This window comes from Phalacrocorax aristotelis, chromosome 2 (assembly GCF_949628215.1).
Source record: "Phalacrocorax aristotelis chromosome 2, bGulAri2.1, whole genome shotgun sequence".
NCBI classification, from domain to species: domain Eukaryota; kingdom Metazoa; phylum Chordata; class Aves; order Suliformes; family Phalacrocoracidae; genus Phalacrocorax; species Phalacrocorax aristotelis.
The window spans coordinates 38,081,015-38,103,691 of NC_134277.1; the positions used below are offsets into that span (position 1 = coordinate 38,081,015).

Genomic DNA, 22,677 nt, shown 5'->3' on the forward strand with positions numbered 1-22,677 from the left:
CAAATCAAAAATTGTTCACGGTTAATGGACTTCTACTTTATTACAATTTTTGCCAAGAAACTATTTTCAAGAAGTGTGGATGGAATAGCTCTGTCCAATACTTTTCTTTCCCCATCATAATAATTTACTAAGAAACTGTAAGCCTTTTCATCACAACACATGCACAAAACCCCCAGCATGCTTTTTAGACATTCAGGATGTAAAGTAATTAAGCCCAAACTTTACTGAAGCAGTATTTTCTGCCCACATATACCATCAGTGAGGTAGCAAAGGAAAAAATAATAATGATTGAAATTAATATCTTGTGGATCACATGAATACAAAGCCAAAACGCACTTAATTGCCTAGCTCACTGAACATATGACATCTTTCCCTATAAAGCTCCCTATATACTACTGGCAATGTTTCCTTATTTCTCCATCATATTAAAACAAAAACTAAAATTAAAAAATCCCTAGACTTACTATACTTTTGGGAAGGGATGTAGGTTGGTATTTTATGTTGCATATCATGTAAGCAAAACCTTTTAAATTTTATAGTCTGAAATCAAAACTAAATTTGTGTTATGTTCCGTTGTGGGACTGATTTAATCCCTGCACAAAAACATTGTTAAAGAAAAAATAAGCTTCATAATATTAATGGTCCAAGTCATGTAGGAAGATAGTCAACTCTGATCTCTCACAAGTAACACGCTGAAGTTAGTCCTCATTTATGCAGATTGGATTTGTAAAAGAAGTCAGTTAGAAACTGGGACAGGAAGTTTCCTGCAACAGATTGAGGCGGATACACATGAAGTCCATGCACTATTCCAGTCAAGGGCCCTTACTGGACTGGCCCTAAGTGTAAAGGGAAATCACTATTAACTGAAAGGGATGTGGTTCCCAGTAGAGCAGCGGTACTGTCTGAAATTTCCAGCCTAGCCGTTCTGAGTTACACTGTTCTAACTGAATCAGACAGACAAAATCAAATGTACCAGGGACATTTCACAGGCCCTTAAAATATACAATACGAATGATCAATTATGTGCACAGGACCTTAGGTTCCAATAAGAATAAATGAGGTTGCACTACATGGAGCATTAAAAGAAAAACTAGGAGTTCTTACCTATTGATTGTATGTTTCTTCTACTAGCACAAAGAATACATTAATTTTATATATCTGCACTACAGGTTTCTATAAACCCTTTTCCCAGCATTCTACATTAAATAGCAAACAACAACAAAAAAGGGCAACCTCTGGGGGCATAATGACTAAGAACTATGAAAAAGAAATCAGTAGAAAAATTATAAAAAATAAAGGGATACGTTTTACATGGCAAAATTAATGGGAACAGGAAACCTAAGTACTCCCCTGCGTGTACGTGAAATCCCCCACAAAATGTCATTTTTACAGTATATTTAACAGATTATGGGAATTACACTTAGCAAGATGTATTTTTTCATTATTGAAAGCGGTAACACCTTGGGTTTCTTTTTATTAAAGAGTTGCTATATAGCACTGGATGCAAATTCAGGGCATTTCTAGGACTCAACATATGTAGGAGATAGTATTTCTGTAGTCAGTCAGATTCCAAAGATCACATTAAAAGCATAGGCTCAAAGTTTCAGTGCTGGAAACATTCAAAACAGGCTCTTTAACCACAGAACTTGAATATGTCAGCATCAGCCCTGATAAACCTCTACACAGAGGACAGAAACTGTTCAGCTACCTCTTGCAAATAGCATTCCCAACTGACCTGGCTTAAACTGCTGAACAACTTTTGGTAAATATTGACCTTTTAGAAATGGCTTGTGCGCAAATGGAATAAGAAATAGCAGAAAAGGAAGTCACATATAAATGCATAGGCTCACCCTTAACAGAGGGATGGTTTGGGTCTTTTTTTTAAACCCTTTACTATGAGTGTTTCACATTGAAAGTTAGTGCAGGGATGGAAACTGCTTTCAACAAAAACTCTGGTTTTGTTGAAATTACTTTACATTGTGTGTAGCAACAGGGGAACTTACTACCAGAAATTGTCAAGGAATGCACCACCACCACAGGAGCTATGGGTGAACTGGGTGTTAACAGGAACAGTCTTGCTAGCCACAATCCAAAAGCAAGTAATAAACCCAACCTATTCCCAGCACAAGAGTTCTTGTGGAAAGTTACTGAGTCAAGGCACATGGTCAGTCCCTAGCAGTGATGGTGGCAGACGTGAAGTGTTACTCACGTACAATTGTGGAACAACCTGCCTTTTCTGCACCCTCATCAGTTTGTAAGGAGGCACACCAAGATTATATGCTCTCCTTGAGGCCAATGAACTGCTAGCATTGCCCAGCCAGAAACAGAGACAGTAGCAGAAGCCTGAAAAGGCAGGAAGACCAGAGAAGAAAGTAGGAGCAGAAGCCAGCTACAAAGCGTTAGTGATCCTTGATCTTCATTACTGCAAACGAAATAGGCTGCAGGCCTTATTATGCCAGTTTCATTAGCAATATCGATTAACACACCTGACATTAAGAAAGGCCAGGGAAAGAGTATACAGAGGACAAGGACCCACACCAAAACCCCCAGATTCAATAATCTCAGTCTAACAGCATTAAAAGGAAGTCAGAGGAAAATTACTCAAATATTCACTACTCCCTGTAGTATACCATGGCAGCAGATATCAAAGAAATAACAATGTGTTGAAAAAGAAAGGTCACGCTGCTACAGGAGAGTTAGTTTAACATGGGCTATCATCCAAATTTAGGATGAGGCTAGTCTCACTGAAATACCTCTCCACGTTGGTACAGATGGTAGTGCCAAGGCTCTAGAGCATGTACCACAATCCACAACTACTCTCTCTGTTACTGTGTCTTTCACCTACATTACAAGAGCTACTCTAATTAGAAATTACTAGATATTAAACAGACATGCAAGGCAAACCCACAACAATTCCTCTGTAAAACAAGCACAAAGCAGCAGTGTCTACCCCTGTGGACCATCTACACCTGTAGATGGAATTACTGTTGTAATTATTTCCATCTCTGCCTGTATCCTCATACACCACTTGAGGAAACAAGATGTGCCTGATTTTAAAAAAAAACAACCAACCAAACAAAACCCCAATAATAGCAAAGAACTAAAACCTTTCTCAGTTCTCTGGGAAATTAGAACAAGAAATCTAGTATCTACAAATGTATTGCTTCAGGGAAACCAAGACTCAGAAAGTATGAAATCAGCCTGACTAATTGTACTATAACTGAGCCAAATTAATTGAATAAAGCTCCCTTCAATAGTTTTTGTTTGCTGAACTAAGCAAGTCTTACTATTTCAGCCACCTTAATCCAACATAGGTCGCTTAAACAATGTGTAATGCCAACAAACTCAACAACTATTGTTAAAATGCATTGAATTACAGTTTAGACTTTCAGAATTCAGAGGTATGTAACTGTCCACCTGTATTCACAGCAGCTGTATATCAGAAGCAGCCCGTGGATGTGCACCAGTTTCAGGGTTTTATTTCTACTTCATTGTGCAAATTCTCACTTTTACAGCCTTGTACATTTTCTTTACTTTCTGAGGTGTGGACAAGAAGTTTCAGAAAAATCCAAGCCCAAGACCAGAGCAATTGATCCTCTGTTTTTGCATTCATAACAACAAAAAGAGGTAGTCCCATGGTTTTGTGTGTTTCTACACATTGAAAAATTATTTTCTGATTATGTGATGCCATATTATCTTAGCAAAAAATAACTAGATTTAAAAAAATTTTTTACAGATGATGTGCCAGGACTTCCTCCTCTTAGCACTAACAGCACTTTGCAAGTTTATGAGAGCCGCTCCGAAGGAAAATCAAAAGCCAAACAAAATTCAGTTACCCAGGAACCTTTTCTTCTTGATCATATTAAAAGTTTCTTTACTATACAATACCTGCTCACAATCAAGGCGGTCAAGCTTCACTAATTCCTTGTCATAATATATATCTTCACTACTCTTTTACTTTCATGTTTCCTATCCACCGGTTGCTTTCAGTTGACTTCAGTTTTAACCTTTGTTTTGTTTTGCGTTTCCACAGCATGAAGCCTCATTGGGATACCGGTGCACAACACCAGTTCCTTTCAGCTCTATATTGAAGGTGCTTGGTGACTGTTATAACCTGTGTTATTCCAAGTCAGATCTGAGAGCGCCATCTTCCAAGAGCATTTTGCTGATGGACTGCAAAACTCCCTTGTCGGCCTGCTGAGTGAACCCCCGGCCTCATTAGGAACATAAGGGAAGAAGCCAACTCCGTCAAGCTCTCCACCTGGTCTCTATTTCTTGGGACACTGGAGTATTGTGGAGGAAGTGGTGGGATAATGAATGCATCTTTGCAGGATATACAAACTTTCTCTCTGGCTCAAAATCAAATTGAGAGGTCAACCCGACCGCAAAAATATTTAATGAAAATTAAGGCTAAGACTAACACTTTGGAGTGGATTTTATGGAGCGGAAGATGACATCAATATTCTTTCCTCATGAGCCAAGTTCCCCAGCACTAAGAATATTCTCTCATCTGCACTTAATCTCTAGACTAGGCTACAGGCTGTCCTAAAGCATGACTTGGACAGCCTTAGTATGTAACCTCCAAACTGCAGCCCTACTTCTGAATGTCTACAACAAGATACAAAGACACACTTTGTGCTGCAACTCTATTTTGTTATGCAGCCTTTACACTCACAGTCCCCGTCCCTCACTGAATACGAGCAGGACTATACAAATAATGTGAGAGAGCCCTTAGCTAGAAGTGTTAAGTGCAAAAATGAGAATGAAGGAGAAGGGAGGAAAACATCAAGTGCCCATAGACACTTCAGGAATTACTCCAGAATGAGGTTTGTTACAGTTTAATAAATTACAAATTAGTGGGATATTCATTACTGGAAGGAATCTAAGAATATGTAGTGTACTAACATATCTAAAAGTTAAAATAGGGGCAAAAAACCCGTAATGCAATAGTTTGCATTTTGAACTACTAAATTTATTTGAAAATCTCATTTTTAGTCTTACTGCAGATTAATGCTATGCGTGCTTTTTGCAACACATCTAAATGGGTAGCATTACCATGAAATAGTTAGGTTGTTTAAAAAAAATTATCAATAAAGTTGGAAAAACAAGCACAACTACTTCTGTATAAAAGACCAGCAATAAATACACTTTAGATTCAAAAAAACATCAGGCCACAGTCAATTAATATCACTAGCAGCTGGTTTGGACTTTCTCAGGACTCCAGGGATGGTAAGCTTGCCAATCTGTAAGTGACCAAATGTAGCTCAGATAGTCATGACAAGCTTTTAGCAAAACACTGGACAGCAAGGACCTTTCCCAAAAAGTTATTTACTCTGCCTGCCATTTTCTTTTGTGCATGTGATGTTTTGTTCCTGTTGTTGATGGTGATTTGAAGAAAAAAAAGCCCTATCAGCATAGGAGGTAACTAGCTGTATGCAGGAGCCATTTCTGTGAGTGGTAATGATAGGAAGAACAGCCGCTGTTCTCAGCTATTTTAGCTCAGCCCTTGAAAAAAAACTAATGCACAAATATAAAATTTTTGCTCATCCTCCACTCTGAAATCAAAGCAGAATAGAGTTTCCACAAATTCTTCTTTCTGCAGAGGATATGAAACTGGCACATCAGTGTGTTTTTCCAATAGCTTTGTGAGTATGTTACATAACTGTAATATAAAGAATGAATGTATGTTATTACCAGAGTTGAGTAAGACTAAAGGCCTCATTGTGCTATTGTACACAGAAGCAGATACTGAGAGCTGCTACCCGACATAGAATACAAATTTTTCAAACAGCAATCACACAGTCCTTTTGAGAGCACTACAACTGTTTATGATCAAATTCACAGAAAAGAAATGCCCTCCTTTTGAAAGCAAGAGAAACTGAAGAATTTCTCCCCTCTCTTCCCAACATGAAGGGACCTCTACAAGAGACCTATGCAGAAAGCATAGAAAGAAAGAAAATTGAAACAGCAGAAGCCAACATAAAAAACGGTGCCAGAAAGACAAGATGATTTTTCATCAATTTTGGCATGCCACACTGACAAAAGATGAAGAAATACTGATAAAAAACAAGAATCCTGAAAGTCTTGAGGATTTGTCCTGACAGCTCTAGCATTGGCTAACTAAACAACACACACAGAGGTGTGCAAACACACTCACAAGGAATGATGCTGACTTGGCAACGCTTTTTTCACTTGAGATTCATGACCTAGTGTTTTTTCTGTCCCTGAGTCTTCCACATGAGCATTGCCAGAAGAAAGCTAATTACCTCCCTATTAAAAACAAAAAAACAACCCCACAACTAAAACACATTCTTTCAGTGTCCTACATGCTTTAATTCATCATCTAACTTTCATTTCTAGGCATGGCATTAAGATTTTTCCTTAAAATGCCAATCTGCTTTTTGATCTTTACTGCTGACATGAAATGAAAGAGCTGTACATTATATAAATCTTCAGTTTCACTTAGCTTGAAACTGATAAAAAGGGAAAGAGAAAACAAAGCCAACCGCATAAATCCTTCAAAACCAAAAGGCATTCCCCTTACCCTAACTAACATTCATTTCTGCACATCTTGTTTGAATTATCATCTGAAGTTTGTCTTGTTCCATCTCCAGAACAAGTCAAATAGCAGAGCATAAAGATATGGCTACATGAATAAAAACACATGATCTACTTGGTCACTGCAAATCTAAAAATAAGCTCAGACAGAAAAATATTATCTGGCAATTGACACGCTACTTTGATCCCTTTGTTTCTGTATTCTGTCACACACATTCAACCCAGCAGCTACTGGAAGCATTGGCATGCACCTTCAATGTGATGAGAATCAATAGTCCGAGGGAACTGCTGCACTTTTACAGAGCTGTGACATTCAACTCAAACAAGACAGTATCATGTTACAGAAAGGAAAAGTTAAATTTTAAGACAAGCGGCAAGAACTTTGGTACTAGGCACTATAAAATGTAGCAAGTCTGAACAGGTGGCACAGCAGTAGTTTATCAGATGCACTGGCTCGTATTTTCTTGTGCAGAAAAACTGATCTCTGGTAGGATTCCTAAAATGGAAAAGTCTTTCTTGTCTCTACCCTTTCACTTCTGAATCATGACATGAGAATTAAGACAGTGTATGCTATACTGAAAAAAAAGTTAAGATGGTTTTTAGTTACTTTTTTTTTTAAATTGCTTTTTCATTCAAAAAGTCAAATGAACTATTTTGAGATTAAAAATCAGTTTTTAAAGGTTTTTATGAATTTATTTGTAGCATGCCTTAATTAATCTAAGCTACCACCAATACACCACCTTCAAAGTTGAAATCTCAGGCCTGAATTAGAAAGACTTGAAGTCTGATCTGCTTATGAGGTGAATTGATTCCAAACTGTGCCCCAACAGCCATTTCAATGTCAGTACACAGACATCAAGAGGCAAAGAGAAGAAATGTCAAGAGGAGAAATTATGTCCTACCCCATGCCAGTTAACAGTCTTATAATGACAACACTGCTAAGGGATCGGAGAGGAAGAAACTGAATCTTGGTCAAACAACTTAATGCTCACGCTCTTGGAAAAAAAGGAAGCAGCAGGATTTGTGCTGCTGCTGCAAAAATGTTCAACAGAGTTTTTGGTAGTACATCCAGTTATTGGGTATGACCTCTGAGAGTCTTTCATTAGCTCCTTATTGAACTACTGCTGAGAGCTTACACCGGGAAAACCTGTCATAGCAGAACCTCAGGAAAAAGTGAAATGTGTTGCTGTGGATGCTACTAGGTAGTGATTTATGAATCATTATACTTACTGAAAGCATGTTTAACTGTTACAACTAAATGCATACACAGAACCAGCTATCAGAGGAAACCCACTAAACATACAGCAGAAGATAACCCTGGTAATAAAGAACGGGTATGAATGGAAGTGGCCAATGGCAAGAGTGAACCTCCTGTACAGAAAGGAGTAAGAAGTACTTTAAATTTCTATCCAGCACTGAGCATAGTACCTTAAATTAAAAAATAAAAAAAAAAAAAAAAAAGAGGGGGGGAAAAAAGGGAAAAAGTTAAGGCCAAAGAAATAAAGGACCAGTATCATGTGGCTTGGATACCCTGCTAAGAAACCACATAGATGTAGTCAAAGGGCATTACCCCCAAATCCAAAACATTCTTCTTATTATTGCATTAGTAACATAGTGCATACTAAATATGTCACTACCTAAAGACTTACCACTTTTAAAAATAACTTTCAAATGACCATTAAATCCTATGGTGTTGACTGTTAATTTTACTCCTGGAAAAAAATAGGTAATAGCAGTAGAACCAGAATTAGTGAGCTGGACAAGACAGAGGGTCAGTTTGCAGTGGTTAGAACTTTACATGCAATTAATTAATTTCAAAAACACATACGCTCACAGAAATGATTGATTTTACTTCTAGTGGTATTAAAAAAGGAAGCAGAGTAGGGAATTTTGTTCTTGAAAAGTCAATGACCATTGAGAAGAAAGGGAAATGGCGGGAGAGGCCTGGAGCCTACAGGACTTTGTAGTGATAACAGTGAGGCAAAATCTTGCAACTTAAAAATAAAATCTGGAGGGAGGAGAAAAAACATTAATGGCTCAGAGATGTGCAATGACAATCTTGGACTATTCAGCCAAGACTGCCATCCAGTTTTGATCACAGGCTTCATTTGTGCTCCCAGTTGTGCACAAGAATAAACTTCATAGACATTCAGCAGCCTCATTCACCAGACTACATACAGGCAACACTGAAAACGTTCACCCCAATGTGTGGTAACTGCTTGTAGGATCAATGCTTAAAACCCATTTTATTATATAACCTTTCTTGTATGATTGCAATTATCAATAGAAAATCATTATTAAAAAGAACTTAGGATAAATGTAATTAAAAGTATTTTGGTAGGTTTTTAAAGATTTTAAGATTACAACAGTCTGCTTTCAGCATTTCCCTAGTGTAGCTATTATGTGATCTACAGTAGAAACACTACATACTGAGGCATCTTAGTTTCAGTTGTAGGTGCATTCCATTTTCCTTTCTTCCCCCACCATGATGAAAATTTTTAATCAAAACAACTTCTGTATCTAAGGAAAATGTATTTTATAGAAACTGTATTAAATGGACATTTAGTTGTTCCGTTTACGGCATATGCTTCCAATAACACAAGTTACTATGGCACTTCCTATCTTCCATTTTCAAGGTGAAAAGAATTTACTCCAATAAATTATGCTTTTTTTCCTATTTCTGGTGCTTACCAGCTCAAAGCTGAAACACCTCCTTTAAAATTTAATTGTAAAGGATTTTACATGCATTAAGCTTTGGAATAAAATATTTTTATTTTTAGCATTTTCTTTAGTATTACCTTTTTAGCCAGAGAAAGTATTTGTATGCCTCTGTTGTCTTCTCACTTGTGCCAATAATGCTGGGAGGTTTAGTTTTGGTTTTGGGTTTGTTTTGGTTTGGGCGATTTTTTTAATTGTCTTTTTTTTTTAAAAAAAAAAAAAAGGCAAACCAACCCATGCCCACAACAGCTGCTTTCATCACTAACAGGTAACCAGCAGTATCCATAGTAAACAAATATTAGATTATGCAAATACTGAGGAGTCTCTCTCCATCAGACTGCACAAGCCCAGAAGCCCTGACAGTATGCTGCAACGCCAGGGCTTCGCATCCCACAGTTCTACAGCAAACTCGAGAACCATCGCCGTCAAAGTCCCAGACCAATAGACCAGAGGCACAAACAGCACTATGTAGGTTCCGATAAACAGCAAGCAGAATTCATAGTCAAAGTTAATGAACTTAAAGCTATAAGTGCTGCATCTAAGTAGTAGTATAAGCAATATTAAATATTGCCACTAATCACTGCATTTCAATGCAATTCAAAATACAAGGGTATCTTGACCCACATACAAAGGAAGTACCTCTATGAAGTACTGGAGGATGTTGGCCCAAGTGCTCATTTGCAACTGCTCCTGACAGATTCCCAGTACCCCATTCGTGTAGCAGTACCACTGAACTCCTTGCAGACAGACCACTCATACTTACAGGATGGAAGCAGATGAACTGCATCTGCTTTGGCAGTAGTGTGCCTTACTGACTCCAATTTTGACTTCTAAGAAAGCAAATGGAAAGTAAGTAGGGAACAATCATGAATATCGGGGACTGCATTAAGGCTACACTAAACTTTGTCTGAGAAGAGGATTTGTGGCAATTCAGTCAGTGCCTGGTGCAAGTGTTTGATGTAGTGATAATAAACCATTATGACCTGTAATTTATATTTTGTCTACCCGTTTTAAAAGGAATGTTATCTGTCTACATGAGGATCACACACTATGGAAGCTGCATCTGTGTGTAGTTACTGAAAGCTGTAATGGCAGTAAATCTCCAGCAGAGAAAGAGACAGAGCCGTACAGACTCAGACATCACAATCTGAAGGTTGTTTCAGAACTTAAGGGCACATAGAATGTTGCCGTATTAACATCACTGAGAAAATAACCAGGGGTAGAATGGAAGCAAGAGTATATTTCAGGTTGAAAACAAAGACTCCTATACCCTTCTGCCTCTAGTATCTGCTTTACTGATACTTTACCCTCCCAGCTATCAAACCAGACAACCCAGATTTATGTTTTGTTTTCGCTTATAATGGCCACCATACAACAGGGCAATCGGCAGAGCATAAAGTACACCCACTTAATCTTTCTAACACAACATATATTATGTGTACATCTTCTCATACAATTTTGACAGTCCCTGAGAATCAGAAGTCCCTATTTTCCCAGGCTCCACAAGACCGTATGGCCCACACAGAACATACTGAACATACAAACCTGCAGAGGAAGATTGTTTTAAGGTCTGGAACTCACAGCAGGAACCAAGCTAAGTTCAGTTCCACTTGGAAGCCATAAAAGCATGAGTTTAAAAAAAGTGCAGCAGTATCTGGTGTTTGATATCTAACAGTATGCAACATGTTTATGACATGTATTAGGCTACAAAATCTGAGTTCATAGCCTGGGACAACAAAGCAGAACTTGGCTCTGGCATATGTAGTGGGAAATAGAAAGGCATGTCTCAGTGTAACGGATATTGCTGCTCCCTCAAGAGCTTGAGCTGCATAGAGCAGGTGGTTCAGTGAAAGATATCAGCACTTTGGAAAAAACTAAAATACAATTAAAAAAGCAACTAAATAGCAGCTGGTTTAAATAAGAATCAATTCAGATTGGCTTTTACTAGAGCAACAACTCAATTCAGTTCTGCAGAATTATTTCTCAGAATTAAAAGATTAAAAACGTTTGGACAAAATATGTAGCGAGTAACTAAAACTGTCTCAGTCATGCACAACTCAGTTAAAAAGGGTACCAAAATCATGAAATGTAGATGAGGTATCACTTTCAAACTACTTTAAAAGTAGTCTGATTCCAAATCAGACAATCATATCCTATGGCACTTTCTGTGGTCTTAAAACAGCTTTTCCCTAATTTAAAAAAAAAAATTCCCTCTCCCCCACATTAAATAAAATAACCACAGAAGCAACAAGAGAAAACGCCCAAGTGTATAACGGAAAAAGGGAAACATACCAACATACACAACAACATACCAAGCCCACATATTGGGGTTGGGGGGAAGTTTTATACATTAAATGAGATCAACAGAAATAAGTGTTAAAAAGGGTCATGGTTAATTTCAAAATATGCTTTAAAGGGTAGGACCGTCTCCAGGAAGAACAGGAATTACTTGCCAAGTAGGAAATCACGTCAATAGCAGCTATTCTTAATCATCATAGTCTCATGCAGTGGAGAAAATTTAGTCATTTTACCAAGTGAACACCACTTCTTACTTTCATAGCCCAAAGTCCTCTTCCCACCCGCTCCCCAACACCCTTTCTCTACAGCAAACATTATACAAAGCCAAACGGTGGATGCTGTGCTTTTTTTTTTTTTTTTCATTTTTAATGTGAAGTAGAATTTGAAAGAAAAATTTTGTGTTGTGTGTGACCCATGAGAGTTTGAATCAACTCAGTCTATCCTGAATTAAATTTTGGGTTAATCTTCCAGGCTTGTGAGTTTGTATCTCACCCTCTAGACAGCAAAGATACAAAAGGGAACTGGTGTCCCGTGTATAAAAGAATATTTTCCAAGAAATGCATTTCCAAAATGCAACTAACTGGAAATTTCAACCACAGTACACCTGATCAACAAAACAGTATGATGTAAAAGAACGCAAAATAATCCCAGAATAGCAGCATGTTGATTTACCTAGAACAGGAAAAAGGGTTTTAAATGAGGAATTACACTTCGTTACAGTGTTAATTTAGGATTAGAAGACAGTTTGGCAAACATACGGAAAAAGAGGCATGGCAACTGCATAAAACCGTGCCATCTTTCCCTCCCATGCAGCATGCTCCATGGTCACTCTCCTCCCAGAGGAAAAGTAATCTGAGCTACCTCCATTGAATTCTGTGATATGCTTAGGTGAGAGGGAAAATAAGGAGCAGCTTCAGGCTGCTCTTCACCCTAACACAGCCTGAGACATGAGCAATATTTCCATTCCTCCATGCTAGGAGTACTCTGGAGGTTTCATCTCTGCCATCAGTCAACAACTAAAAAGCCAAGGCTCTGTTATGTAGTGAAATGCTTTAAAAATTGGTTTGATTTCTTAAATTTTTCAAGTTGTAGGTTGTATAGGGCTGGTAAACAAGATTTTTAAAGATATACACTACGGTTGAAAAAACTTCTGAAGTACTATAAAAAATTCCCTTACATATTGGACTATAATCAGTTAAATTTCACTTTCGATTGAGAAAAAAAAATTCTTTCTCCACTCGTGTGGATAAGCAAAGACAAATTATCTTGTTTTGCACACGATTTAGCTTAAACATAAAAGGCTGAAACCTCATTCTCTAAGTGTCTGAGCAGTACAGCTGAAGAGCTGTTTGTGCCCTATATGAAAGTGATAAAAAACTTAGTTACATTTTAATTCAACTGTCTTTGCAAACCAGGTTTTATCAGTGTCATATAACGTGAAACAAAAGAGAATGCATACACAGGCATACCATTTTGGCATATGCATATGTATACATATTGTGCAAACCTAGATCAGTTATACCTGAAAAATAACCACGCTTACCTGTTAATGTAACTTAAAGCAACATAGGTTGGCTGCTGAAGTTCTTGTTTCTCTAATACACGTGGGTCTGTATCTGGAATGAAAAATACATACACTGAATTGAGTTTTCTATATTTACTGCATTGAAACATGTGGGCCTGTATACTGCAAAGTAATATAAGCCAAGATGAGATATATAAAATAGCTCAACCCAGTTTATCCATATCACGTATGCCTAGCAGAGCACAATCATTTGTTCATTCATTCATAAACACAGTATTGCATTACTTTACACAAGAATTTGAAACATCAACAGTGATGTAATTTCCAACTGTCACAAGAGCTTTCACAATCCCCCTCATAAGTATTAGTTTTCACTGCTTTCCATGATTTACAGTGTTAAAAGGATCAAGCTTTCTTCTTTTTTAATGTAGCTATTTCTAAACATGGTTGACACATTTTGAGATGTTTCAAGAGTGATTAGATCTTGTAAGCTGGGACTTGATACTCTTCTTCTGCATCTCTGAGTTGTGCTTTCTCACTTCTCTATAGCTTATTTTCCGACGCTCTCAATCAGAGAAGTAATACAAAAATGTACTTGAAGCAAAATGCTTGCCAAACAGAGCACTGCCCACCAAAAGCCCTGAAGCAAACACAGTCCAGTTCCCTTGAGTGCTAACTCTCTCACTTAAATGAAAGAATATGTTTTCAATCACTGTTTTCATTGTCTTTTTCAGTTAAGTTTTGCTTTTATCTAACAAAGAAGCAGTCTTGATTTAAATTTCTGAAACAAAACCAAGGGAGTATGCCCATAGTTTACATAGTTGTCTTATACAAAAATATAGGATTATTTTGAGGTTTCCAATACAGCCTTGCCCTACATTGTAGAAATGCACCTTTAGGAGCTAAGCACAGGCTTCAAAAGTTCCCAATGGAAAATGTGCATCATGCCTGTGCAGATTACTATGCAGTCATTAACAACATGTTTTATGCATTACTTTAAAAGCAATTCTGGGTGCAACTTCTGCATTTTAACTATAAAGAATACAAACTGCTTTTACTAAATGGCTCCTTGTAGCACTGCCACTTTTCACCTTTTATTTCTGAGAAGCATCTACTTTGTGTTAGGGAGGGGGGAAGGGGGAGCAGAACCCCAAGAAAAACCCCTACTTTTGATTGTTCTTGCTTCATCCTACAACTTTAAGCACTGTTAATCTTAAAAAAAAATCATCATCTTGATAGCCACATTGTTTGACCCGATCAGTTGCTTCTGGTGGTTTTTGTGGGTTTTGTTTTATTTTTAAAACATGATACAATTATTTTGAAATCTGTCTCTGTTGCCCTGCCTTAAGGAAGGCTTTTTAACTTAACTGAATGGGGACTGTGCTTGAGGTGACAGCACTGCCCGAAGCAGATAACGTCTTATTCAGTGAGCCGGGAATCCCCTGTCCCACCTCCTCAAAGCTCAGACTGATCCTAATCTTTCTTCCTATATTTGCTCCTGCAAAGCTCAGGCTCCAGGATTTGCTAACATGCCTTTATCAATATGTCACTGGAGAGATAAATACCTTTAAGGAAGTTCAGAGAAGAGGGATAAAAGCACAAGTGCCAATCGAACCAGCAACCCAAAGCCTGTTATCCTTAAAAGCAGCAGATCTTGGTGGTGCCTGGAGAAATTTGGCAGTAATTACCAGCACACCATACTCCACATTAAGCTAACCAAAGACAGAAAAACATCAGCTGTCTTCCGTGTTATCTTTATAATTCACTTCTCTGAGGAAGTTAGGTTCATGCAACACACAAAGATCTTTTGCTTGCCTTTGTTTCTACAAACCCCACAATCATTTAGCAGGCCAAGGATACAACTGCTGTCATGGTGAGCTCTGTTAGATTTACACCTCAGTTATGCACGGCCTGCCATGAAACTGTCTTGATTCAGAATGTCTGCAGAGCATTAATTCCAGCCAGGACTACCTGAGAACTGCTTCAAGCCAAGTTTAGGCATCTGTGGTTAAATGACTACATTTTTGCTAATCCAGTTCTTAAATGGGATTAACCTCCAACTATAAACAACAGTTTCTGTGACTGCAGGAGACAAAATTGGGGCTGGTTTACATCAGAGTGCTGCACGTATCTGTGGGAGAGGAGAAAGGAAAGCTCTAATGAAGAGTCCACCACCCTTCTGCTGCTCGCCAGCAGCTCACCATAACACCAGCTGAAGACGAAAATGCAAAGACAAAAACCAAAAGCCCTGTAACTTTTGTAGGAGCATGTTATCAAAGCACAGAGAAATTTGCCTGCTGGCAGCTGCACAAAGCAGAGTCCCATCTCTCAGTAGGTGCTGCCTGACACGAGGAACACATTCCACACAATCTCTGCTCGGTGTGTCTATCTCTTCTCCCTCTGTGTATCAGACTTCACATGTATTTCAAGTCGATTGTGTTGTATATCCCAATTTCAGCAAAAAATAATCCAGGAGGTGGTCAGAAAATCTTATATTAATTTAGCACTCAAAATGCTTGACACATTTTTATTCCTCTTGCAACCAGCTGCTGTGTTGCTGGTCATGAGAACGTTGCATTCACTTCTGTGCTGTAGCAGGAGCTATACATAACGCTGTTGGATATTATTTCTCCTCCCCAGCTATAATAACAGAAGATAAAAAGAAAGCACAGAAACTTGCACTGGGGCCACCGCATGGCCCTCAGAGAAGAGCATAAAAGAGCAGAGACCAGGCCAGCTGTGCCACAGGTGCCAGCAGCCATGCGGCCCCGGCACAGCCCTTCTCCAGGTGGAGTGGCACGAAAGCCACACTGGCAGCACCACAGCACCCACCTAAAACCCAAACAGCCTTGCTATCCAGGGCACATCTACACTTTGCTCACCACCACCAGCTTTTTCCTGTCTTAAAATGCCACCAGTCTGTTCCGTCCTACTTCCATTCCCTCTTCCCCATCCTCTGCCCAACCTCAGACAGCACCTTTCCTCTCTCCTGCCCCTTCCTAATCCCAGTTCTTGCTACTTGTCCTGCCTCCCATCACCCTCTCCTGCCCTTGCTGTCACGCTGCCCTCTCTTCTCCCCTCAAAATGTCCCAACATAAGAACAAAGTAAAAATCCCATGGAGATGTCTATAACCACTTCTCCACTCTTGTACCACAGGACTGAACATATGTACAATTTTTTCCCTGTACTGCCCTCTTCCCTGCAGGCCCTGACTGTGCTACACCCCCCCAGACCCCTTTGCATCTTACTTCCAATTTAGACTGTCTTGACTTACTTTCTTGATGTTAGCACATTTTTGAGCACAGGGTGAACATACGTTATTGTTAACAGCTACAGAAAGGCCACAATCATCCCAGGCTTACTTAAAAAAAAAAAAACAAACCAACCAACCCCAACACAATAATTAGCTGCTTTTTTTTTTTTTTGGTAGAAAACACAGCTACAATGAGATTAAGTAGCAGTATTCCCTAATGCTGAACCTTCAAGCCTGGACTACCAGTGCTCTGCTCCTCTCACACCTAAGCACATTCATACAGATGCTAGCACCATTTCCTAACACCTCACATGCTGCCCAAAGCCACAGTCTCCAAGCACGTCTTACCCCACTGACCAGGACGTTATGTTTCAGCCAACTCTCAACTATCTGATTTTGTGATGAGGAGCAGGGGAGGCAAAAATCTGTTGTCAATCTCACAACATGACCCTGTATGATGTTAAATGTTTAGTCAATGCTTCTTCAAACATGCACAGGCTGGTCAAAGTCAGCCAAAAGTAGCCTAAATAGTTTCCAAACAGACACCTATAATGCATTAAACACTCACAGCTGACAAATCTTTTCCTTGAAAAGTATTTAAGCAGTACAACCTAGGACTGATCTAAGCTCCCATTCTTATTAGAAAAATACCCAGACAGCGCACACAGAAAAAACAACTACAGATTTTGAAGGGTTGGTTTTGAAGTAAGTTGATTAGCATTTCAACTAGTTACCCTCGCTTCTTGAATTAACATGGGCTATCGAAGACTCGCTGCTTCACTAGTTTTGCTGTAACACTTTAAATGTGGTAGAACAAATTGCCACCCGCTGTACATGAGCTGCCTTCATTACTTTTCTCATAAGCATTATGTTCCACTGATTTAATTCCACAGCATTAAGAAGAAAACCACTATATACTTTCTGAAATGCTGTGGGGGTTTTTTTAGCTATGCCCTCTTACTTTACTATTGTGTTAGATCTTGGAAACCCTGGTTTTTTTCTTTAATGAAATGTTATTAAAATAAAATGTTTATTTCATATGAAACTCAGGGTTTTGTTCTGGGTCCCACCACCTCACTACTAAAAGACTGAAGTGTGGGTGCTAACACCCACTAGAGAGAGTTACTCAACTAATCATCTACAGGATTAGACGCCTCCAATTTCTCACATCCACAACCTGTTTCATACTGGGCAACCAGACAAGTAGTTAATTAAGGCTAAGACTATAAACTGCACTTCACCATCTTTGAACTGCTCAGATGAAACCAGGCATTTTCTGTGGAGCATGTTGTAACAAACTGAATCACCAACTACTGAACCAAGCAAGCTATGATTACTAAATCGCCTCACTCTACGCAGAAATAACTTGCGGCTTGAAAGCACTGCAAAATCCTGACCTGATGAAGTATTTTAAAGAGAGCAAAAAATAAAAAAAGGCATACATATCCTGTCTAAGTACAGTCTTTATCAATTATATAACTTCGTTCTACATAAGTATTTCTGCACAAAAATATATGCCACATCTACATTATCCTATAATGGAGCAGTAAGTTTTGCCCTACAAGATATAAGAAAGTTATCACAAGCAACTTCACATGAGAACTTCACTTTCATAAAGTCCCTGCATTTAAATCACTGTGAAAAATCACTTTTCACCTTATAAAGGGCACACAGAGAATTGCTAACAAATTTCTGTGGCATTATTTTACAACTGCAAGCTTTCTTCTTACAGTGAGTAGGAAAGGTCACTACCACTAGCAAACTAGTAAAGATAGTCTCAGAAGAAAAAAAATAATGACTTAAAGGAGGTAAAATTCAAACTGCTCTTCAATGTCTTGAATATGAAGTGGCCAGTGCTGCTTTTACCCCACCGTGCCACCACTTAACAGGCAGAAGTTGAGGTCAAGATTGACAAAAGTCCAGGTGCCTAAAGAAGGACATATGAATCCCTGTTCACCCACAAATGAAGTGACTGGATTTTCAAGATTTTTTGGCAGCTGCAACCCTCCAACAGATTTCACTTATTTTGTAGGTATTACATTTCAGGGTGGGAGGGGGTAGTGGGGTGTCCATATCTTAAAAAGACTTAGGTTTGAAAAACATGTCTTCTATCAGCCATGCCTTTACTTAAGCCAAATAGTTGCAACAAAAGCAAAAGGACAAAGTTCTCCTTGCCAACCCAAGGGTGTTATTTCTGTTTCCAAAATGCCTCAAACATTATGAAAATAATGGCCCTGGCAAAGGATTTTAAAAGCTCTAAAACTTATGTTTACAAGGACCAAGGACTTGCAGTATGATCTATCTCCCTGGTCACTTGGAGATGCTTATGATAATCTCACCTTTTTGTGCAAGACCGGTGCAAGATCCCACTGAGGTGAACTGCCAACAGAGGTACACTAGACTCACCGCTGGCTTTGTCAGAACATTCATACACACATTCCGCTCATCCACCACCAGGTTCGCAGAGTGCCTGTCTTGTATTTCACTTGGCCTTGAAAACTGGCTGATATAAGTCAGCTCAGCTAATTAATTAAAACCTACACTTCCCTTGAAACTAGCTTGCTTCACTAATCACGCCAAGGCAAACATTTCTGTTGGCTTCCTCAAAAGTCCGCAATTGTTCTTACACGGATGTAGCTTAAAAAGCCAGAAACAGATAAATTCACTGTTACTGTAAACTGTTCCTCATCCAAAACCTCCATTACAAGGAAGCCACTATGAACATCACCATTTCAATTCCAAATACAGCGTTATTCAGGTCATCTTATGAATACAAATGGTAAGATCACAGACAACTATGATTTTACAGTTATTAACACAGTACCCTAATTATACCCTTAACAGAAAACATTTTCCCTCATCTCCAAAAAGCAGACGATGCTCTACACTTCAAAGACAGAACACTGGAGGATAAATGCCATGATTCTGCAGGAGTTTTAAACCTACCTGACTTCAAAACACCTTAGTATACACACAAGTTTCTTTCCAAGATCAAGGTGTTAAATGCCACAGAGATGGATTTATCAGAATGTGTAAAACCTATTAGATACCAAACTCTTCCACATTTCCAGATTAAGCTGTCATTAAATAGATGACTAAGAAAGCTACATTCGGGAAAACACAAAGAAGAAAACACAGTATTTATTTCAACTGTCACAGTTTCACTGAACACTAGAGGCTTCAGGATATTTTTTAGTACAAAATTCCCCATTTTTTTGTCTATCCCAGATTTGCAAAAATGTCTCAGTTAGCTGCAAATAGCTAACTCTCTCACAGCTTCATGCTCTTAAGTGCATGAAGCCATGAACCACTCCCCCCCTCCCTCCCGAAGACACAGCCACATAAATATTATAAGAAGGTCACAAAACTGCAGTCTTTCTGGCCTGCTGGGAGACATCTTTATCAGGCTGATAGTGCTCTACTGGTACTCTGCTGCAGCTCAAACCAGGCCTGTATACTTTCTACTCAGCAACTGATTGATCGCAACTGCTGCATTACTGCAGAAGGATAATACAGTCCAAAGCCAAGGTAAGGTATCACAGGTCACAGGCTGAAGTTTAAACTACTGTGGACCTCTCCGAAAGCCTACAAGCCAAAAGAGTTAGCAATGATCTTAACAAATGCAAATTGCATATTACGTACGTAGGCAAGTGGTAGGCAAAAAGAAATATCAAACAGAAGGGTTATTTCAATGAAGGCTGCCTCATGAAAAACAGCCAACAAGAATATATTGGGAATGTGCACGTGGACAGTGAGAAGGCATAAAAAGCAGCACCTGCTGACCTAACACCCTGGTTTGGCACACACTAGCTCCTTCACATAGGTGTCCCTCACAAGGAAGCGAGGCAGTCTTCATGGAAGATCGTGAAGAAAATGGGAACTTGTAAAAACTGCCTCTCCATAGGCAAAGTACCCTGATCCCAGGGACATCACGCTCCAGCATTTTACCTTCACTGAGTGTTTTGACCGCAGAACCTGTAAGAAGCAGTCAGAGGATATCACTGCAAGAGGGACTGTATAAAAAAGGAGCTCACAGAAGTTCAAAAGCAGCCTGATGAAAATCAAAGCACAAAAAACTCCAAAAACACCACAACCAACAGCACCCATTCACTGCTGCAGACCAGCACATGTGAAACTCCATTTTATAACACAGACTCTGTGACACACAAGAACTCAGAGCTTTGTTGTATGAGAAGATGGTATTTTGCTGGGTGATAAGGTATTATATACTAACTATTTCAGATTACCTACACAGAAACAAATCTGTACTTTGGTCTTAACAGCAAACAGAACAGTACATTTTCTATACAAGCAGACAGAACAGTACACTTTTTATATAACACTATTATTGAGAAATCCTGTTTCAACCTTGCAAACTGCCACTGTTTAATTCAGACTGTGAACTCTTAGAAGTAATGGCCATCCCTTACCTCCCATTGCCCACCCAAACAGGGTTCTGATTACAGCTTCACATGTACTAATTTAATGCATAATTACTAAAAGGCTTTCAGGTTAAAATGGTAGCTCAGCAACACAGCTGAGTAGATCATTTGACATTTTCAGGTTTTGATTTAGAAACCAAATGGCCAAGTAAATGTAAACACAAGGACGTGCAAGTCTTCTGAAAAATATCTTTCATTTAAAAAAAAAGTGATATAACCATTTGTAAGAAAAAAGATACTTCAGCAATGGACAACAAAAAAGGGGAAGAAGGCATGGAGTCCAATCATGGATCCTGAATCTTCAAAATGTTCTAATTTCTGCAATTAGCTTAATTATTGCACACTAGTAAGGGACCACAGTGCTCCTCAGGTGCTGAAAGCAACCTTTGGATCTGTCACGCTGTCTTCAGATAGGCAATTAAAGTGAAAAATGAGAGTGTGCATAACTTTACAGTGCAATATATTATATATAAATAACACAACACACACAGAAGAACAGCACAGAGGTTCTCAACCCAAACACTTGATCAACTTAGTCATGCCTTCATCTGTTTTTTTGAAAATATATTACTTTGCTACTCTTGTAGCCCTTATTACAGACAATCTACTGCCTTAAGAAGAGTTTTCCCTTACCTGAAATTAAAAGAATCTTCCATTCCTCTGTCCCCAAAATAATTTGCATTAACAGGGTTGGATAGTATCAAATGTGCTAGGATAACTGCAAGGCAGTTGATAGATGCAAGCAACTGATCTGTTCTTTTATTCCTCAGTGGGGCAATCTGGTTATCTGGTTGACCAGACCATGCCTGAGGTTGCCCTAAGAGTTTCTTTCTTGCTTTACACCAATTTACAGCACTGTAAACCAAGTACAAATTTGTGAAATTCTTTATTTAAAAGATTAAAAAAAGGACCATATACTGTAAGCATTCTCAGTGGGAAGCTTGAAGGTCATATGCAGCCTTTGAGGTACAATATCACAGCCCCCTTTCTGTGTGTGAGCTCTCTGTGTATCATCCTTCATCCAAACTCACTCTCTCCAGCAAGCAAGCACAACTAGCATCTTCTCTCAGCAGAGAAATTCAAGCTGTGGCCTTCCCTGGTCCCATTAGAAGCTGGTCCAATTAGAGATACAGCCTAGCCCTCGGTGCATGTGAAACGGGCTAGAGATACACAGGCTAAAGATACAGCCCATGGGCCTCCTCAGACCTCTGGCACGGATAAACAGGCTACCACCTATGGCTGCGTCAGCCCACAGCTGCCTCTGGCAGAAGGGATGGCACCTGAACAACCAATTTTTAAGCCATCTCCCACGCACCCCCTCCTCTGAAAACCCACCCAAAACTGCAGCAGCAACTACGAAGCAGGGAGCTGTGTAGAAGGGTATAACTGCAATTCATTAAGAGAATATTACTGTGCACTGTGATTGCAGACATCCTCATAATATTCTTGGTAGCTCATGTCTCGGAATATAAAAAGTAATGCTGTAAATCAGATACTTCATTTCTATTCAAACGGAACATAATGGCTGGTAACTAGCTGCAAAGCTGCAAATGTCAAGAGGTGTCTTGTGATCTTTCAGATGTAGTGAACTGCAAGCACACTTCATGTGCCGCGATGCTTCTCCACTTATTATGTTAATTAGTTTTTATTTGAAACATACAATTATTGCTGCAACCAAATTCAATAATTAATGGTTACTTTTAATAGGTAAAATATTCATTAATCAAATCAACAGGAGACCAGCAGAGTGCTGGAAAGGTCCTTTGGGGGGGTGGGGCTGGAAGACTCTGCTGCTGCTTTATTTTATTTTATTTCTTAAATTGTGAGACTTGTTCCATTTTTAAGCATTTGAAATGTTAACATCTTTCTTGCAAATTCTAAG

The 22,677-nt window shown here is 38.9% G+C and overlaps 1 protein-coding gene across 1 annotated transcript in view; it reads right to left on the reverse strand.

The window, feature by feature from the left end:
• Positions 1 to 22,677, reverse strand: part of JAZF1 (JAZF zinc finger 1) — a 195,607-nt gene that overhangs the window by 77,484 nt on the left and 95,446 nt on the right. Inside the window, exon 2 of the mRNA XM_075083140.1 lies at positions 13,118 to 13,190. Within this exon, the coding sequence (XP_074939241.1) occupies positions 13,118 to 13,190 (73 nt within the window). The remainder of the gene's footprint in view (positions 1 to 13,117; positions 13,191 to 22,677) is intronic.